The sequence below is a fragment of the Orbicella franksi genome, chromosome 5, assembly GCF_964199315.1.
Source record: "Orbicella franksi chromosome 5, jaOrbFran1.1, whole genome shotgun sequence".
Classification (NCBI taxonomy): Eukaryota; Metazoa; Cnidaria; class Anthozoa; order Scleractinia; family Merulinidae; genus Orbicella; species Orbicella franksi.
The window spans coordinates 28,929,006-28,949,890 of NC_138149.1; the positions used below are offsets into that span (position 1 = coordinate 28,929,006).

The following is a 20,885-nucleotide window of genomic DNA, read 5'->3' on the forward strand; positions in this document are numbered from 1 at the left end:
GTTTCAAGGAGCACGACCTGATCACGTGCGAGTCGAAAGTTCAAGTTGTTGGTTCCTTAGGGAGTTAGTGAGTTTTGTTCGCCCTGGGGAGTTAGTGAGTCTTGACCCACGGCACGTGACACGTTTTCCTCCAATCGGAAACGATATTTGAGTTGGGAGGCATAACAAGTACTATTGGTTAGCATCAGACCTGCAATGTGTTTAAGGGTACCGACACATTGTCCGACGCATTTCTTGGCAAGTTCCCTGCCTTTCAGAAACTAGTGCAAGTAGTATTGAAAAGATGCTTAAACAACTTGCGTGGGAATCGTCTTCACTATCAAACCACTTACTGTGTTGTTGCATACTGTTAGCGCCCAAAATGCAGTGAATTCAGCATCTCTGTATATCTTGACCCTAATTTTGCTTTTTCATTTTTGTTTCTTATCCTTCCCTTTTCCCTTTCAGCGCTTTTCCCAACACTTCTCAAAGGGCATTCTGGACTATCACCTGTGGTTTTCACTCTTTGGACGGCCGTCTTACAGCAGGTTCTCACGTGCACAGGTAAAAAAGATTGCCCAAGTCCACAAAATCAAAATCCTTTTGTTTTATTTTTTAGCATATCATGAGTAGTGCTTCCTCTTGCACCAACTGGATTACAACTACAGATGCCAAAGTTTGAATCACTTTGCAGGGCATGACAAACAGTATCACACGGAACTACAGTGTAATAGCTTTCATTTGAATGGTCACACACTAGGATTTCATCAACAGACTTACAAGTTAGAATCACCTTGTACAGCGTCATAAACAGTACCAGGTGGATGTAGCTTTCATTTGAATGGTCACATGCAAGAGGACAAAGCTTTCGATTATGTGATAAATGTGAAAGTTACTCTTTCGTAGCCTTTTAGGCTCCTGTCCACACTACGCCGGAGGAATTTGAAAACGCAGCCTTATTTCTAAGGTTAGACCTACCGTCCACACTAATCCGTCACGAAAACGAGCTCTTCAAATTAACCCGGACGAATTTGGAAAACGCCGGCTTTTCGTTTTCGTGTGAACGGAATACATTTTGTCGGAAAACGGAGCTTTTCGAAAACGATGCAGTAGTGTCATTTCCCTGACTGAAATTCCTCCGGCGTATTGTGGACGGAAAACGTCTGATGCGTTTTCAGAGTGTAACCTCCGTTTTCAAATTCCTCCGCGGTAGTGTGAACTGGGCCTTAGTAACGGTAATGGAGCGAAATTATCTCATGACCATTCTAACAGTTTTGTGTTTGTTTTGTCAGCGCTTGACCTGTAGTCTGTCCCTACTGCTCAGCTTTTTCTGTGTCAACATAGCCTGGTACAGGCCGAAAACTGAGGTACGTCCTTGTAGTCATAACAGTAAGTTATTTCGAAGTTGCACGTACCTCTGTTTCAAAACGAGTCTTGGTGCTCAACCTTTCATATGGAAATGAGTTTTTCTTGCACATTCATTGTCTAGCAAATCAATGAATGTTGTGCACCAGGGTTCATTTGGAAAAGTGAGATAAAAAGCAACTTGGAAATGGCTAGATTTTCAAGTTGTTTGCGTTTAGGCTGTTCATGGCCTTTTATGTAAGAAGTAGACCACTCTAGAATGTAATAATTTTAAGCAATGCAAGTCAAAACAAAAACATAGGCTATGCGAATGGATAAACAACTTTTTATACCACAAATCTTATCGTCTCCAGAAGAGCTTTGAAAGTTATTGTTTTACCTGTCGCTAGTTTGAACTTTTCCCATCTTAACGAGGAGTTTTACCAACGGCTTTAATTTTCTACAGATTCCAGAAGTGCTAGGATTCATTGACGTCACCTGGGAGAGCATATGGATTGGTGTCCTGTGCAGCATTGTAGCATTACCTGTTAACCTGCTGTGGGTGTTTCTGTTCAGATACAGCAGAGTGAGTTTGCATTGACATCAAAAGTTGCTTTGAAATCGTTGGAAATATGGAAATAATAAATAACCGAGATAGAAGAAATTTTAAGAGGCAGAAATAAACCAAGAATTAACACGGATGGATAAAACCGGGAAAGACTGAGAAGGATTGAGAATGTTTTCGATCAGTAGCCTGTAATGGCCGTCATAGAAATCTCCATTCCTTGATCATTGTGTGAGCACATAGAGCTGCCCAGCTTTTGGTCCCACCCCTCTCCCCTATCAGCTACAAACCCTAGTGGGGACCCCCTCCGCCCTCGGACAACAGTTGGTCTTATACCATTTTTTGTTCTTTTGGTAACGATTTTTTCCTTGTTTTATAGCGATCATTTCGTCATCGTGTGAAAGTATATCCCATGATTTCTGAGCCGCAAACGGACACCACAGAGCTTGTATCATCTTCAGGTAAGGAAAACATCGAAAGCCATGACAACAGGTTAATTTTATAATTACTCAAGAATAAGTTAGTGTGGTACACACGTGTAGTACACGCGTGTGGTACACGAAGACTTGTACGCTTGCACCTCGTTCTTCCACAAGAAAACCAGGCCACTCTGTATTTCACCTTCACACCTCCTGGCTTTGCCTCAAGCGACAACTCTTGATTTTGTCTCAAGGAATAGCATGCCAATTGCTTGTCACATGCATCTTTTTGACTTCAAAAAGATGTTAAAGGATGCTCTATATGCGTTATTTGGTCATCACGAAAAGTATTGCGTGACCACAACAGAAAACGAGAGCCCTCGAAAGAGATTAATGAGCGAGTAACGTGAATCTGTTTTTGTGTGGAGGGCGTGACTTTTTCTTTCTTATTCGCCAATAATAAATTTAGTGTAAGGAGAATTTTTTTTTCCTTGGAATTTGCTCCATAGTTCTTGACCAGTCGCTGGAAACTGTACTCATCTTGAAGAACATCGGAGAAAGAAAGCGATGGTTTGAAACTGTTTGGGAATTGGTAAGTTCATAGTTAAATAAAAAAAATAAATGAATAAATCTGTCGAAGTTTTTGTTACTACTGTACTAATTGAGGACACTGAAATAAGGAAACAAATGTTATAAATTAAACAGAAACTTGTTGAAAATCCCAACTGGTGGGAGGCTGACCAGTTGGCTGTTTACAAAGCGTGGAGGAGTTGAATCTGGGACCACCAAACACAAATCCATCTAGTGGCATAACCACTAGGCCAGGCCGCCTCCTTAGTTTACTTTTCGGGTTTGAAAGTTCAGCTCACTGTTATATTGAAATTCCCGATTCAGAGCTAAGTGATTGCACGGAGGTCGTTTAAAAGAATGGTTAGTGCCACATTTGTCATCAAAGTGTTGGACATTAGTCATGACACCAATCGACAAGCACTTTGAGAATTTTTTGGTTGTTGTCGTTTTTTTTTTTTTTTGCTGAAGATCGTTTAAGACCCGGTAAGACTTGAACCAGACTAAGAAGAGACCAGCCTTTTTGATCTGAAAGCCAGAGGGCTAGACAATAGGCCATCGCTCTCTTCCCCCCCCCCCCCCCCGTCCCCCGCGATAGGACATTGCTTGTCTATATTGTCATATCTGATGGACTCACATAGTTCGAATTTGTATTTATCTTTCAGGATGACGTGCGTTCAGATACGTGTTCCTGTCGCTCAGTGGAATCCCTTGAGAGTGAATCAGGTACAGAAAGACAAAACTAAAAAAAAACAAAAATTGATCAGAAGAAACCTGTAGCATTGTCAGATAGATCCTTGGGTTTTTGTCGTATCACTGAAGAATATTCACTTTAAGACAACACTGAAATAATCCACCTAAGTGTTGACGCTTTTCAACGAGCTAAGTTAAGAAGCACTTGTCATGAATTTCCATGAGATGTTTATTGAAAGCGACTTTTTTTTGCTCGGTTGGTCTCGGGATTGGAGAAATGATGCCTCAAAATGTGCGCCGTCCAGTTGTTTGAAACGCGAATGTGCCTCTCTGCAGTGGAGGAGTGTTGACGAAGTAAAATTCGATTTCCAATGGATTTGATTTACCCAGAGCTGCTTCATCCACCCTTTGAACAAGTAAGAGGGGGCCAGAACTACAGTGAAACACGGTTACGTTCGTTCTGCGCCAGTTTTAGGCAAAAATTGGGAAATTCCTTGGCCTGTTAGAGGGCCAAAGGTAGCGTGATTTGATATATGTATTTTATTTTTGCAATACCTATGCCTTGTTTCTCTCCCATTAGATAGCACAAGTCTGGGTTACAATTCAGGCCAGGGTGCTTTGAGCTCCGCTGATCGTCCGCTGGCCAAGAGTCACGCGGCCCTAGTAGAGACCTGTGAATTCCTTGCTGACGTGTCTCCAGGCAAGAAAAAGTCATTGGAATTCGAGAAGCGAAGCATCTACAGCGTATCTTTGTCATCAACCGCGTCTGAAGGAAGCGGTGGTTATCGGTCGCGCTTCTCGTTGCCGCATGTCTGTGTGTACGTGGCCTGGGTCGGTTGTCTGCTGACCGCTGTCACTGCTGGCGTGTTCACGGTTTTGTATGGAGTGAGGTGAGTGAAGCATGGGAATTACTATAACTCAATGATGTCATTTATAGAGTAACGAGCTGTCTTGTGAACACTGCAATCGATCATGTCATTCAAGATTCCCGTGTCCAGTATGTGGTGGTCACAAAATGTTTTAAGGTGGTGGTGGTCACAAAATGTTTTAGGTAGTCACAAAATGTTAGTTCTGGTATGTCACTGTTTTCATTTTCACGGACCAAAACCTATTATAACATAGCCAGCAAAGTGCGCTGTCAAATTTAGTCCACGTTAGTGTGCATCATAACGTCCAGTGACGTATCCTTGCAGTCATGGTGTGGCACCGAATTTGCCTGAATTTAATTTCCTTTGTAATAACGACCGTCAATAAAATAGCAATTTCGTCCAGGAAAATGGGAAAATGGAAAAACGCACGGACTCAAGCCTAGGAGCAGGCTCACGTTGGAGCACAAGCACGCGCGGCGTAGCCGCGAGCGCGAAATCGAGCGGCGAAGTCGCGACGCGAGAAAGCCTTCCCGCCGGATCGCTTTGCTCCTCGCCGCTGCTGATTTCCGTTTCGTAAACGGTCGATGCCATTTTTAACGGTCGATGCCATCATTGGTAACCAAGCCTTTCAGAATGGACGATGCCATATCTGCTTTAGTATAGGCCTGGACAAGGTAGAAACTGGTTTTAATTTGTTGATTGAGTAAAACGCGCTCGTCAAATGCTTGATTGTTCATATTCACACTGGTTTGCTTGCGGTTAGCTTTTATTTGATGGTTGGGGCAACTCTATCATTAATATTTAAGAAAGTCACGTTTTATAATTAAATTTTGCGGAGATTTGGCGGATCTACCTGGTAGTGTAGTGGTAGAAGAGGGATGTTAGGAAACAGAGGTTTCGGGTTCGATACTGGGTAGTTACTTACAAATTTTCTTTTTTCTTTAATTTCGTAGAGAAAAATTGGTTGATAGTTAAAAAATTTCTAAGTGTTCCGACATTGGCATCGACCGTTTACGAAACGGACAACTGCTTAGCCGCTCGCGGGTGTAGCTCAAAGGTGAGCCTGCTCGCAGGCTACATAGACTCGACGCACTTCTTCTGTAGAGTTTCTAAGAGAGCAGGTAAACACGGCTCAGAAGCAACGCGAGAGATGGTGACTGATATAGTTAGCCATAATTTCAGGTAACATGGTTAGCGCAAAAGAACTCTAAAACGCTCGTAAAAGCGCACAGAAAAGTCAGTTCTAAAAACTCCAAACGTAGCGTACACAATGTTGTTTTGACAAAAGATGGCAGCTGTAGATTTTACCACAATGCCTTGTGAACCCAACCTAGCTAATCAGGCCCACAGAAAGTCATATTTTTGAACAATTTGCCTGATTAGCTATGTTCGCAAGACATTATGGTAAAATCTACAGCTGCCATCTTCTAGTTTCCCAAGCAAGAACGGTGCCATGGCCGCGTTTCGCTTTATTAGGGGGTTTAAGTAACTTCGACGGTGACGCCGAGGAGAATGACGATTATAAAATGAATTTATATTTTACCTACGAATCTCGCGGTTGACGTTGCCGTCGTGGTTTTCTTAAACTCCTTATTATTAATGTAACAGTGGTCCGCGCTTGTATTTAACCGTGTTTTTCGTTCGGCTAAGTTACCAAACACCTGATTCATGCTTTTGGCTGTGTGTTATCGGGTAATGATGCGGAAAACTGACATTCCCGCTTTTGTTTCTTTATTTCAGATATTTATTTCTGTTTCTTAAGCTAAATGAGTCATTCATGTTAACAAGGAACCGTCCGCTGTTGTTAAAAGGTGTCGTGTTTTTGCTTCTCTGTTGCAGTTTTGGCTGGGACCTGTCCATTCGCTGGTTGCAGTCGTTATTGTTCTCATTCCTGGAGTCATTTCTTATCTCTCAGCCTATCATGGTGAGTTCGTCTTGAGTGGTTTGCAAGCTTTGAAAAATAACCATGCATTTGTTTTACTTTAGTGCTTACCTAGGTTTACTGCTGCCTCAAAAGAACTCATGCAGCCCTCTTTAAGCCACCAGGGAACACATGTTTTTTTCCGCCTCTTAAATGTTCAAGTTCGTGGAAGTGATCACTTAGTCCTCTTCCCGTTGCTTTGCATTGACGAAACGGGAGCTGGACTCGGAGATCACTTTCGCTAACATTAAAGGCACGTAAAGAACACTTCTAAACAAGTCTTCAAAGCTTTCAATCTTCCTGGTGATTCTTGAAACAGCATGATTGTTTATGTTATTTGTCCTCATCAAGGCAGTACAGAAAGTCGCAAATATCTGACGGGAAAAGGAATCTTTCAGCTTGGTACCTTGGCTCCCCATGGGATCAACCAACGTTTGTTTTCCCTCTAATAACGAACTCTCTACTCCACTCTCTTAGCGTGCACACAGCCACAATCCTCCACTTTGCCCTGAAGAAAGGCTAATTCTCGAAATATCAGCTCCACAAACATGACATGATGCTACAACTTCAAGTTCATAAATAGTTAAATACGTAGCCAAGAACTTTTTAAAATGCGTTTTGTACTGAGTGTCATAATTTTGAATCCTTGCAGGTTGTTGCTTTTATCTTGTACATGGCCTACAAGTCCAAAAGAAGATTGGAAGACGAAGACGTGGATGAAGGGTTTGAAGACTTGTCGTCTTCTGCTCTACACGACATACACTATGGTCACCTTAACCAAGGGTTTGAGGACGACACTGGCAGAGAGAATGACCATTTCAATCCAGTAAGCTAGAACAAACCAAACGGGAGGCAGCGTGGCCGAGTGGTCAGCGTGTCGGACTCGCAATCCAGCGGTTCCGGGTTCGAGTCCCGCTCTGACCTCTACCTGGATTTGTATCTCGGTAGCCCCGAGTTCAGATGGTCGGCCACGCTTGTAAATAGCCAACTGGTTTGCCTCCAGCCCGCTGGGATTCTTAACAATGCTATGTTCACTTTGAATAATTTGTTTCAGTTGTCTGCTCGGCCCCACTAGCACTTGTGCTATAACAATGCCGAGGGTAAATAAAGGTTAGATATATATATTATTTTCTTAACAAAAGCGTGATTGGTTTAACACAACTTTTTCCTTTTTCTTCCGCACCCTACTCTTTGCTCTAACTCTCGCCTTCCATCGCTTCCCGTTGCTTCCTTTTGGTTCCATTTCCTATCGTTCTTTCACAGTTCTTGTTTCTGTTGCTGCTGTTGTTGTTGTTGTTGTTGTGAGAAGAACCAAAAAATGTCAAATTTTTACGCGTGGTTATTCTCTTATTGTATGTGAGAAGTGCGGAAAACCAACAAACGTACTTGTCAAGACGTCGTGCGATCGGTTTTTTATTCTTCAATAGACTGACAAAAGAAAGGCATTAAACCGTTGTACATGCGGATGTTGGGTCTTTGACTGACTGAAAAACTGAGGCCGCGTCCAGAAGACGCCGGAGGAATTGAAAACGCATCAAAATGTTTTCCGTTCACATTACGCCGGAAAAATATGAAAAAGCAACCGCCGATCATTTTGGATTTTTGTTTGAGTAAAACTCGGGAAGGGAAATATCGTACCCTAATTTTTGAACCAAAGTGTCTTTTTCAAAATGTTCTCTGTTCACACTAAAACGCGAAGCCGGCGTTTCCAAATTTTTCCGGTTTGACGAGCTTTTTCGAAAAGCTCCGTTTTCGTTGACTGGTTAGTGTGGACGGAAGGCCTAACCGGAGAAAGAAAGCTCCGTTTTCAAATTCTTCCGGCGTAGTGACTGCGTGGGTGGGACCTGAAAACGTTGTCTTGCGTAGTTGTTTTAATGGCCGGTTGACTGAGAAGATTGTCAAACTGATCTGTAAATTCTGTCTCACGCTAGCGCACGTAACGGAATAGCGGTAGCATCACACTATTAAAAACACTCCCATGGTGATGTTCTATATTACTTGGAAACCACTTGTGTGAACAACCGAGCGAGAATTTATTTTCATAAGCATAGCAATATAGAAAAAAAAGTTGATCTTCTCAGTTTTATGTCGTTATATCCGGCGATGTTGTCATAACATTATATCGCTGGTTTACAATTGTTTACAGTTGATAACTGTAGCATGTTGCTGCTCGAATGTGACGCAAATATTTTGTAACTTTAGGCACTGGCCCTTCGAAGAAGGCAGCGATATCTCAAGTTTTTGAAGCCGCCGTCAAAATCCAAACTATCTGAAGCTAGGAACAAGCGTGTACAGAGCAAAGCACTTTGGAACTACACGATGTAAGTTGAGAGCAAAGTTCATGTGCAACATAATGGAACATAAGTTTCAATAATTCAAGGACTTGTGCTAATCCTCTTTGGCGAAGCAGTTTAATGTCTGTTTGCGTCTACGTTTTTTGTTTTCTTTTTTAGCGGGGAGTTCATTTATTTCCTTCGTCGAAGGAGGAATCTTCCGCCGGAACAAGTTGTGCGGGAAATAAGTCTATTTCATTAACAACTGTTTTTTTGTTTGTGTTCGTTTTTGGAGTTTCTGCAAAATCTCTCCATTTGGTCGCTAGTATATGCTATGTCGGGCACAAAGTTCACCTTCAAGACAACGAGGAAATCACTAAGTTGCGTGACACGGTCTGACGCAAGCTTTGCCTTCGTGTTTTGACCGCACTTCAATAATGGACCGTGATTTAAGCTTTCCAAAAAATCATCAAAGTACATGCGCATTACGCCGAATAGTAAACAGATAAAATGGTCAAAGTTTGTGAGGTTTAGGTCTTTGTTTTGGAGTTGTAAAGACACAGCAAAATGGACCCGTTTTTTGAAGTTATTTTACTCAATAACATTAAGTTCGGATCTCGTTTGCCACCGCGTAATTTCTTAAATCTATTTTTGGGATGCGCGTAAACTAAAATTTCGTTCATTCAGTGTCAAGTATTTCTGACAAGCATACAAAAGGTAAAAGTTCAAAGTGCAGGCGTAATGACCAAAACCCGATTTTGTCGTGCATTAAGGCTCGAATGTCGTATGTTATTGAGCGATATATCCTTTCTAAGAAAAGACAGTGGCACGATGGGGGCACGCCGTGAACATGACGAAGGCATTAACACGGCTTAATTGAAAGCGCGACCAAATGCTCGATGTAGAAATGATCCAAAGCTCGATGTGAGCACAGTGGCGAAAGCGACGTGAATGGCTAGTGACATCGAAGACATACCATCCCTACATGTGGTGATGACGAAGCATCGTTCGTTGTACGATAAAGGGCGAAGTGCATGTAAAAGGCTGACAAAGACAATTTGTCGTACAAGTATCAGCATCTCCAAAAGGTAGCCAAGTACATTAAGTTTATACATTCTAAAACAAGCGGCATGTGTGACTTAAAGGGTTTCTTTTCTTCACTGAAGTTCCTTCTCGCTTTACGTTTTGTTTTTTGGCTGTGGACGCTGATGTTGGACCATAATTTCACTTTACATTTTTTTCTTGAAAGTTTGCCGGCAAATGGAATGCGTGATTCTAGCGATTTAATATTCTGCTTGCGAATGGTAATTGATTTCGCTGTTGTATACGTTCCGAGTTTTTTGAAAGAAAAAGTAATTTGACGAAAACGCCTTTCATTTGAACGAAGAGCGTATCATTACCAGAATTTGTGGGATTGTAGCGTATCAATTTCTCACCGATTTATCGACCAAAAGTCGATTGCGGAAAAAGCTTTTTACAAGGTCAAGAAGGTAGAAACAAAACAAAGAAATTTGGGGAAAACCTTTTGAAGTTTGTTCTTTTCAGAACTTTGAGATTTCAAATAGCCTGACCGAAAGCACAGCGTCTAACAATAAAAGTGCCTTGTTGTTGCCTCATTTCGAGTCATTTTAATTGCGCAAAAATGGGAGAGAAAGAATCCTGTTCAAAAAGGAACTAAATTTCGCGAAAATTGCTGACCGGCATTAGCAACAGATAGTCTCGTAATCTTAGCTACAAATTTGGATTCTACACAGCCATATTTTATAGTAGTATTGGACCGAACCAGCTTCCAAAACAGGTTGGCATGTTGACATGTTCGTTTGTGACCAAGCACTTAATGCTACAAAGGTCGGTATGTATTTCGTCTGTTGTTATAATTCAGAGGCACAAAGCATCAGCACGGAAGTAAGGACGAGGACATTCGATACTGAGAGCTTAAGCAAACCACGACGGCAGCGGCAACGAGAACGCCACCAAACAAATGTTTTAATGAGTAGAACAATGTCTGTACACGTGCGTACATTTCAATGCCGTCCGCTTCAAAACAACAAGGAGAGTAAAGCAGTGATGATGGCAATCCCGACGACAACGCCTAGTAGGAAAAGAATTTGTCTTTTATCTTCGAATTTCAGTCGCAAATATCTAGATCTGTTCAGTACACATATCAGTCTCAGAACTTGATCAAGCTAAATATTTAATTCCAGCGTTGAAATCCAAATGAAAATACGAAAAATTAGCCGTCGTCGTTAATGTTCTCCAAAATACGTAGAACGTGGTCATTTCACGTTGTTATTGTGGAGAGCTACAAACATTTATAACGCGCTTGCACAGCCATTGTTTTACCCATTAAACCTTTTGTTTGGCGACGGTCTCATTGCCGTTGCCGTCGTGGTTTGCTTAAGGTCCCTAACAACGTGAAATGACTAAGTTCTGTGTACTTTAGAGAACGCGAACGTCGGAGGCTAATTTATCATATTTTCATTTTGAATTGAACGCTGGCGTTTCATATTTACCTTAGGCGAGTTCTGAGACCAATAGGCACGCTGAACAGATCTAGGTAATTGCGAAATTCGAAGGTAAAATATAAATTTTTTTTTTACTAGGCGTTGTCCTCGGGGACGCCGTCGTCATTGCCTAAGCTCTACTACTCTTCAAGTAGACGTCTTGTATTTCCATTGTTCTACGAAAAGTTACACGTGTGCGTGAAACAACTGACAGGAAATCTGCGGGGCGCTTTCCACTCGACCAAAAATTCCGGTGTGAATTTCCGGAAATTTTCTGGGTCGAATGGAATGGAACTTTCCGGTTGACACCACCAGATTGGAAAGCGATAACTCACACCTCTGTTCGCTTGGAATTTTTCAATGACTTCGAGGTTTAAATCACAAATATAGAAGCAAACAAAACACTGGTACGTCGACACGGTGACTTTTCATAGCCCATGACGGCAGGGACCTTATACAGACCACAAAGGCAGCGAAAACGTCGCAAAACAAAGGGTTTAATGAGTGGTACAATGGCTCTGCACGCGTTATAAGTCTTTGTACATTTCTTAGCTAACCTGTGCAAAACAAACAAATGCACCACGGGGGCTTTGTTAGGATAGGTAATCATACAGTTTTTTTCGTTCAATTTGGAATTAATTTCCACGAGTGAGCTTTTTGAAAACTCATAAGTGCAAATTAATTCCAAATTGAACGAGAAAAACCGTATGATTACTTATTGATAATATAAACATGAACAAATTCGCGTGGAGGAAGTGCCGGGAGATCTTTCTTGAAGCCATTTTTCGCATTCGACGAAACTTAGTTCAAAGTTTCCGTACAAAGTTTTGGTCATCGTTTACATGATATCATTGGCTTAAAAAATTTCCCATTGTCTTTCAGCCAAATCATAATCCAGAATTACGATGTGTAATTTGCACTGGTGTTACACTTTTTGCACTGATGTTACACTTGAACTGCACTGTTCTCAGCCAATCAGAATCGAGTATTTTTTTCATGTATATTATTATTGGAAGTAAACGCTTTCTTGACGAATAGACCATGTTACAGTTGTCTGCTCAGTGACCTGGCCTTTGGATGGCAGCGAGGCTGGAGGTGACCTTGTTTTGATACTGACTTCACTGCTTTTGTTGTGTAAAACAAGTTGTTCTGATGCTAACTAGATGCATTTACATGACAAAAGCAGTGAGGTCTGTATCGAAACAAGGTCAACTCCAGCTTCGCTGCCATCCACAGGCCAGGTCACTGAACAGACAACTGTAAAACGGTCTATTTCAGCTTGTATTTATTGACAGACAAGTGACAAGTAGAATGTTAATCCATTTTCGAATACACGTCGCCGCCATCTTTGTCTGGGATGATCGTGGTGATCGCCGCCAAAAGAACTAGTTTTGAATAGAAAACTGCGAATTAGCATAATTTTTGAAAAAGAGGACAACCTCGCGAGGTATGCCCAAATTTTCCGGGAAATTTCTGTTCCATTTGAATGTCATTCTGGAATTTCCGGAATTTTCAGTTGAATGGTTCGCTTTTCGGAAATTTAACAATTTCCGGATTTGCTGGGAAATTTCTGTACCATTTGTCCCCGTTTCGAAAATTTCGGAATTTTTGGTCGAATAGAAAGCGCTCGAAGGTACGATACATACTCAGCTTGGTTCAAACATCGTACTTTATAGCGGAACCCCATTCTCCAGCGGCCATACTACAGCAGAGACATGCAGCCTTGGCATATAACGTCCTTCTTTGATATTGAACATCTGTGTTTTGGTCAATTGACACCCATCAAACAAGGTATCCGCTGACCGGTATCACGTGACCATATCGAGGGCTCAAGTTTAGAGCTCATCGAGGTCACGTGGTTTTTTTAAAGTTGACCGCTGACCAAGTGCTGGTTTCGATTGGATCGCTGGCTCATGTTAGGGTAACTTGTTGTAAACAGGGCTGAGTTGTTTCGGAGGCCAGTTAACGCTAGCCCAGGATTGAAAGTTAACCGAAGTATAAATTTTTCTTGTAGACAACTGTTTTTCACTGCTATTGTTTTGTGTATTTTGGGAATGTTCAAACTCAAAACAGAAGGCCAAACAATATACAGAAAACCTCACCACAAAGTTACAAAACTCAACTGCAAATTCTCGCCTATCCTGAGTTAGCATCCGGCTTTGAACAACCTGGCCCAGCAGCTCCGCTTTTAGGCTTGGCTAAATCTATATTTTATTTGCCAAAACTAATGCCCATACGAGTCGAATCTAATAATTAAAGCGGGGGTTAACATGAAGGCCGTATTTTGGCTGGGTATTATGGTTTTAACGCAAATATCACGGTCACGTTTCAAGCAGTCAAAAATCTCTTGCTCATCCCACACAACTACGTTTTGGGTTGTTTTGTAAATTTTTTGGTGATTTTTGGGTATATCTGGGGATAAAAAGTTTTCCTGAAAGGATTAGTAAAGTTTATGGAAGAAGATTTTTTAAAGATTTGATGTTATTTTGGTCTGGATAATAGGCAAGTAACTATTTTTAAGAAATGGAAAACAACTTTAAGTTTAAAACAAGCCATGTTTCGATCGTTCAACGATCATTTTCAGTTGCGAATTAGTTTACAAGTTCGGTTGAATTAATACAAGCAATGGCTTATAAGTAAAAGGTGATACAGTGCAAAATTTTGAAAAAATTGACGTACAATTTTAAGAAGCGCGAGACATGGAATAACACTTACGCGAGCACTACACTTAATAAAGGAAGAAAATTGTAAAAAATGGAAATAATTACAATGATTATAACACAAAATGTTATGAACAAAAAATATAAAATAAACTGGTACTAAATAAATGTATATACTTAAAGAATAATATCAGAACGAGAGAGTTTAGTCAGCATGTTTCAGCTTCTTATTTAAAGTGGATTCTCCCATTTGATGTGCATTGCTTCCTTCAACATAGGTTGTAGTTTGTTGGGTGCACAATCCACGATGGAAAAGCAGTTCCTATTAGCTAAACACCGACATGCCTGGGATTGCTGCAAATGATGTTATTTTAAAATTAAAATTTGAAGTTAAAAATTGGTAGATGTACACCAAACAGTTGTCCACTAACCTGGGGTGCCCTTTTGGGGGGTGTTCAACTGTCTGGTGGTGGTCCAAAACTTTTTTTCTCCTTTTAATCCCTCTTTAAACTTCCTAAAACTTCACTTAAATTCAGGTAGACCCCCGTCTTAAGTTCGAAAGTTATTCAAACGTCGAATCTACTGTTGTCGAACTTAATTCGACACAACATCTTTGGGGTAAAATATAATTTATATTATTTATCCGTAATGTATGCGTTAGATTTGGCAAAAGTTCGATGTCTGAATCGAAGTCGAACTTTAACCGTTTTATTTGAGGTCGACCCAAGTACTAAAGTGTTGATCATAGCTGATCCAGACGCCGAACTTTACACGTACCTAAGCGCTACCAAAGCGCTACCTAAGCGCCCCTCCTATCGGCCGAAATTTAAAATAAGCGCCCCCTCCCCTCCCCCCCCCCCCCCATTTTTTGGACGAGTAATGAGACAAAGGATGTAAAGTTTTCGTCATGTATTAGATTTGTACATTGTTTCAGTTTGCAAACACGTTTAGTGAACACGTTGAACACGTCAAGTACTAAAGGTGCCGCGATTTAAACTTTAGGATCAGCTTTTTTATGTCAATAAACAGCTTATGTTAGTGTTTACGCGCAGATGATGTATTAAAAGAATGATAATGTCAGGCCACGGTTTGGGAAAAATTAAATAAGCGCCCCCCCGTCTTCTCTTAAATTTGGAATAAGTGTCCCGGGCGCTACTTCGAGGATATACGGTATAATATTGTGAGGTAATTTCAAACTTCAAACTTCAAACTTCACTTTATTTTGCACTTACATTTTGAAATTACAATATTAGCATAAAAAAGAAAAAAAGATACATGTAAAACAATTAAAGGTGGCAATGGTATATAGTTTGTGCATGGAGGCTAACAGAACCGCGGTAATGGTGAATCCTGTCTGATTGTAACTTTATTGTCTTTCAGAGAGCTGATGGTTTTCATTCTGTTCTTTCTGGTCACGTGCTTGTTAGCAGCAAGCGTCATGAGTCCGGATGTGTATCGTCTAAACCAGTCTATCAAGAAGGCGTTTATTAGGTATGGGGTAGATGCTTCTTGAATCTGTCTATCTGTCTGTCTGTCTGTCTGTCGGCTCTTCTGTCAGTCAGTCAGTCAGTCTGTCTGTCCGTCTGTCTTTTGGTCAGTTTTGCTGTCAGTCTCTTCTGTCTGTCTGTCTGTCTGTCTGCCAGCCTGTCTGTTTGTCTCTTTGTCAGTCTACCTGTCTTTCTGTCTGTCTGTTTGTCTTTCTGTCTGTCTGTTTGTCTTTCTATCTGTCTGTTAGTCTCTTCTGTCTGTCAGTCTCTTCTATTTGTCAGTCATTCTGACAGTCTCTTCTGTCTGTCGGTATTTCTGTTAGTCTTTCAGTCTGTCTGTTTGACTGTCTCTCTGTCTCTCTGTCTGTCAATCAATCAATCAATCAATCAATCAAGTCAATCAAACGATCAGTCAAGAAAACAGAACTATTTCCATGACTAGGTTTATCGCTCATGTTCGAAACATTTTTTCAGGAAGAAATGAGTAACTTTTGCTTCGCGGGGTATTTCCTTTGATACTCTGTATCATCCCACTTTGTCAATTTTATTGCTGTCTTAATTAATTAATAACTTACAGCAGCCCACCATCTTGTCGAAGTCACCCTTGATCCTTCTAGGAAAGAGTGAAGGGTTACCCTGGCGGAAATGACACAAGAGCTAGGACTGGTACAGGCAGTTGTTTGCTATTAAGGTGAAGAACCACAATTGTGATGCCAGTTTGTCCATCCGCCATTTTGCAGGTCAGAGGACGCCTGGCGGACTGCCCCAAGAAGTGTTAAAGATGCGTGGGACGAGATTTCTGCCGCGCTGTACGAAAACAGCGCTTCATCCTCGTACACACCACTCACGGTATGTATTAATGCGGCCGTGCTGACGGTAACTTCTCAAACTCATTTATAATTCATTTAGTTAGAACAAAGGAGATCACAACCGTGAAGGAGGTTGGGATACCCGGTCTTAATTAGCACACATTTTGACGATTTTACGATTTTACTTAGTTTTTGTTTCGATTGAGACGATGCATCAAACACTCGAGACAGTGTTTCATCGGCTATCCAAATACCTCGAATTTCGTCAAAAATACTCCACTCCGCGTGGTATTTTCAACTCTCTTCTCGGTGTTTGTATATCCCGATGAAAGTTTGATATGTTACTTCAAACATAGCGACTATAACCAAGAGAAGATGAGGAGTAAGAGTTATTGTCCGTATGGACGGTATTCCCAAAGTAATCACTCGCGAGTTATTTTTAGATCAAATCCCAAGAGGGTCACGAAATAGCCAATCCTGCGACGCGGATTTTTCTCGAGTGGACAGCGCATGCGCCTTTACGCGTATTGTCATCCTCCACGAAAACGTTCACGTAACGCTCGTGGGAACAGTTTCTGAGGAAGAACTGGGTACCATGGCTAAAAGACCTTGACAAGGATTACCTTGGGAATAAGCTTTATACTTGGGATTAACTCTCTCAGCTTTCATCCTGTCTTGCTAAAACAGAACTTAACTCTTTTCCTCGAGTGGAAACGTACAATATAGTAATAATAATAAAGTATAAAAGTTTGTAAACGTTGTAAAATTGTTTGCAATTCTCTCCTTCAGATCTTATTGCGCGACAGTCAGAGCCTCCTGTTTGGTCGAACAACCATCACGCAGTACAGGACTGACGTGTTGAGGGTAATGTCATATGTTATTTGAGTTGCAGACAGTTTATAATAGCGCTGAACTACGGGTTGTAGATGATAACGTTTGCAGAGAAGCCTTCGAAGTTTGTTAAATATATATGTGCAATAGTAATAGACTGAGATGGTATTGCCAACTTTTTTGTGAATAAACATCAAATTTGTAATTCCTCTTTTTTTTGCCAAGTTTATCCACTGTTTTTTTTTCCCATGACATTCTAGCATTCTTAATCACCCGAAGTATTGCAATCTCGCGTGACAGAGTTTCTTGATCTGACGTGACAAAATCACCAAAGATAGCGTGACTAGGGCTGAGACCCTTTCTAGTGTGATAATCCGATGTGTCATTCTCAAAATCTTCTGTCCTTTCAAAGTAATGAGAGTTTAATAATTGCGGTTTGATAAACTGTAGTCGTAGATAATATACCTTACAGATAAGCAGTTTTGGTAAATGACTGATCTCATGTAAGTTCTTTGTGGTAGAGTTTACAGAAAAGAATTGATACTGATTTCACATCTACGCTTTCCCCAGGTTTGTGATGAGCATTCCGGAAGTGGTAACCAGACAGCTTGTCACGCGCAATGTCACGCTAGTGACGGTGCGTGGATGAGCCTGAAACTTAATCAAACGAGGTATGTTTTGTATTTACTTTTCGTCCTTTCTCTGTCTAGGGTAAACGGAGGTGCGGTGGCCTCAGGGTTAGTGCGCTCGTCTCTGGATCGAGCGGTCTGTGTTCAAGCCCTGCCTGGGTACATTGTGTTGTGTTCTTGGGTAAAACACTTTACTCTCACGGTGCCTCTCTCCACCCAGGTGTATAAATGGGTACCGGCGAGTTTAATGCTGGGGGTAGCCCTGCGATGGACTAGGATCCCATCCAGGGGGGAGTAGAAATACTCCTAGTCACTTCATGCTACAGGAACTGGGATAAGCTCCAGTCTGATTGGCCGCTTGGCTCGTATGTAGGCTTACCTAGGATAGACACTCATACAAAATCTGGCGGCAATCGTTCCCTTTTCTTGTAGCAGGATGTTTCGTTCGTGTTTTAGACGTCCTAATTGAGAAAAAATCTTTAACAAGACTGTTATGTCAGCTCCTTGGTTTTTAGACCTGTTTAAAGTAGTATTGCAGAAGTGTAACAATGAGCAACACATTAACAATAGTGACTTTTTTTTTTTATCAATGACCAATTTGGGGGTTTATTCTCCAGAAGTAGTGTAATTGCTTCATTTCTTTACAGCGAGGAGTCTGCAAAACAACTGAAGGAGATCACAGATTCACAGTGGATAAATGAGTGTACACGTGAAATAACTGTGGAGTTTGCAGTGTATACACCGTTTCTACGTGCCATTAGGTAAGGTCGAAGGTGGCTAAGGTGCCGCAAGGGGGGGAGGGTGGGGAAGGACAAGCTGTGATATATAAGTTTGTACTGTCCTGAAAGAGAAGAGTTCTTTGCCGTTGCGCTGCGAAATTGGATATAGATTTTGAATATTTTGGCTCCAAATTGGGTAGGTTTTGCACTCTTGATTTGGATATGATTGCTCACTGGGTGAATTAAAGCCTTTCTCAAGTCCTGATGGCACATGAAAGCTGTTCCTGGTTAGCTGAGGTCTGCACTTGAAAGCTTTGTGCTAGGTATTCAAAGTGGCAAGCTATGACATGTTTTAGTGTGGAATTGGGTAGGGGTGTCAGGAAGCATACCGCATACCCGCACCAAACATTTTGGGAGTTTCCAAGGGGGCCAAACACTAGCATTTATTTGTGAAGATGTTTGTAAGAGCGGTCTCGTTATCTAGTAGTGTGATTGTCCGTACCACAGACGAGAAAACATGGTTCGTTGTAAAAAATATCGAAAACGAAGAGAGACGTGCGCCGATCGACTAAAAGGTTGATGGACTAATTGACCCATTAATTGATAATCGTGATTTTCTTTTCAACGTTTCAGCGCTGCCACTCTGTCCATAAAGGCGTCATTTACTGGAAGACCGAGGTGCCACTTGGAATTAAAATCATTCCCTGCGTTTTTCGCGTCAAGAGAACAAGGTTACTTCTTACGAGTCTGCAAGGTGCGTACGTGTTTACACAACTCTCTACCAAGCAGCTATTGGCTTGGTAAAGATGAATTAGTGAATTTCACCCCTTTATTACAGGAGCTTTCTATCCTTGCGAAGTGTTAAGTAAGAATGGTCTAATTCGGTCTGTTATCATACGAGGAAATAATTGAGAGCTTAAGCAATGACGGCGGCGACCACGAGGACAGCGCCTTTATAAAAATGAATTCATATTTTACCTTCGAATTTCGCAATTGTTTAGATCTGTTTGGTGCGCCTATTAGTCTCAGAACTTGCTCAAGTTAATTACGTAACGCCAGCGTTCATTTCCAAATGAAAATACGAAAAATTAGCCGCCGTTGTTCGCGTTCTCCAAAATACGCAGAACTTAGTACTTGTTGTGCAGAGGACGGCAAAGAAATGTACAAAGATTTTTGTTATACCTCCCAACTCAAATACGTTTTCGATTGGAGGAGAACGCGTCACGTGTCGTGGGTCAAAACACACTAACTCCCTAGGGCGAGCAAAACTCTCTAACTCCCTAGGGAAACAACAACTTGAACTTTCGACTCGTACGTAATCAGATCGTACTCCTTGAAACCGAGCAAACGATTTCTTCGCAGTTTTTTTCTATTTTTGAGTTGGAAGGTATAACAAAACACTTAATGACTGGTCCCGCGGGAAACAGTGAGTTTTGTTTCCCCTCGACCTCGAACATTGAGGGTCTCGGGGAAACAAAATTCACTGTTTCCCTTAGGGCCAGTCATTAAGTGCTTAATAACGCACGTGCACAGCCATTGTTTTACTCATTTAACCTTTTGCTTTGTGACACAAAACTTGACGAAGGCGTAACGGTTCTCCGATTTGTATAATTACGAGATATAGACAGAACTGGACAACATAAAGTCCTCTTGCCAAATTGATCATACCTGTGCAAAAATCGAGCAAGACATGTTTGCTAACACTGAGTTGATCATCTTTAGGACAAAATTCAATATGAAATGCGATAAAGGAGAATATTCAGTGTAGATTACGAGTAGTCGCTCTTTGGCTTGATCCGTCCTGCGTGACGCGAAAGAAAACCTCGAGGACTAAGCGAAAGAGGGACTACTCGTAGTCTAGATTCAGTCATACAAGGAAACCCAATCAAATGAAGTGAACGCGGCGTTATCAAGAACACGACACGTTGTTACAGATACTCGCGATATTTTTGCAAAGTTTGACTCATCAACTAAATGTTGCTGATTTCGTTTCAGTTGTTGTTTGGTGTTCTCCTGTTATATCTTCTCCAACATGAGTTCTTCCTGGCTTGGAAAATGTCCAAAAAGTACTTCACGAGCGTTTGGCGACTAACACAGGTAACTGAGCTTTCTTTAAGCCAAACGCCACTTTAATTCTCGCGGGAGTAAACAATATTGGGGTCATGCTCAAATCCTCTTGCTAGCTTTATTTTGATTTGTCCTTTTCTCAATCTCAGCTTTTAACAATTGCCATTTCAAGCCTGTGTGTGGTGGTGTACATCCGCTGGTCAATATCCTTGTATGCTCTGTTGCGAGAGGTGGAGACGACAAGCCAATCACAAGTGTTCTATTACGCTCAGTTGGTGTCTATGAGTCAGGTAAAGATGGTGGTATAAATGAAATTAGATATAGAAATCCAAGGACTGTTAACTCCGTGTACACTTCCCATTTGTGGGATGTACGGTGGACTCGTGGTTAGTGCGCTCGACTCCGGATCGAGCAGTCCGGGTTCAAGCCCCTGCCGGGGACATTCTTTACTCTCACAGTGCCTCTCTCCACCCACGGGTAGAAATGGGTATCGGCGACTTAAATGCTGGGGGTAACCCTGCGATGGACTAGCATTCCATCCAGGGAGGA

At 41.5% G+C, this 20,885-nt stretch overlaps 1 protein-coding gene across 1 annotated transcript in view; it reads left to right on the forward strand.

Moving 5' to 3' along the window:
• LOC145487996 (polycystin-1-related protein-like) overlaps positions 1-20,885 on the forward strand; it is a 64,987-nt gene that overhangs the window by 33,471 nt on the left and 10,631 nt on the right. Inside the window, exons 35-52 of the mRNA XM_081466760.1 lie at positions 448-543; positions 1,272-1,346; positions 1,790-1,909; positions 2,268-2,349; positions 2,817-2,899; positions 3,540-3,600; positions 4,148-4,457; positions 6,276-6,360; positions 7,010-7,183; positions 8,560-8,678; positions 15,175-15,285; positions 16,022-16,130; positions 16,880-16,954; positions 17,492-17,592; positions 18,198-18,311; positions 18,903-19,023; positions 20,265-20,366; positions 20,486-20,626. Coding sequence (XP_081322886.1) covers positions 448-543; positions 1,272-1,346; positions 1,790-1,909; positions 2,268-2,349; positions 2,817-2,899; positions 3,540-3,600; positions 4,148-4,457; positions 6,276-6,360; positions 7,010-7,183; positions 8,560-8,678; positions 15,175-15,285; positions 16,022-16,130; positions 16,880-16,954; positions 17,492-17,592; positions 18,198-18,311; positions 18,903-19,023; positions 20,265-20,366; positions 20,486-20,626 — 2,079 coding nt within the window. The remainder of the gene's footprint in view (positions 1-447; positions 544-1,271; positions 1,347-1,789; positions 1,910-2,267; positions 2,350-2,816; positions 2,900-3,539; positions 3,601-4,147; positions 4,458-6,275; positions 6,361-7,009; positions 7,184-8,559; positions 8,679-15,174; positions 15,286-16,021; positions 16,131-16,879; positions 16,955-17,491; positions 17,593-18,197; positions 18,312-18,902; positions 19,024-20,264; positions 20,367-20,485; positions 20,627-20,885) is intronic.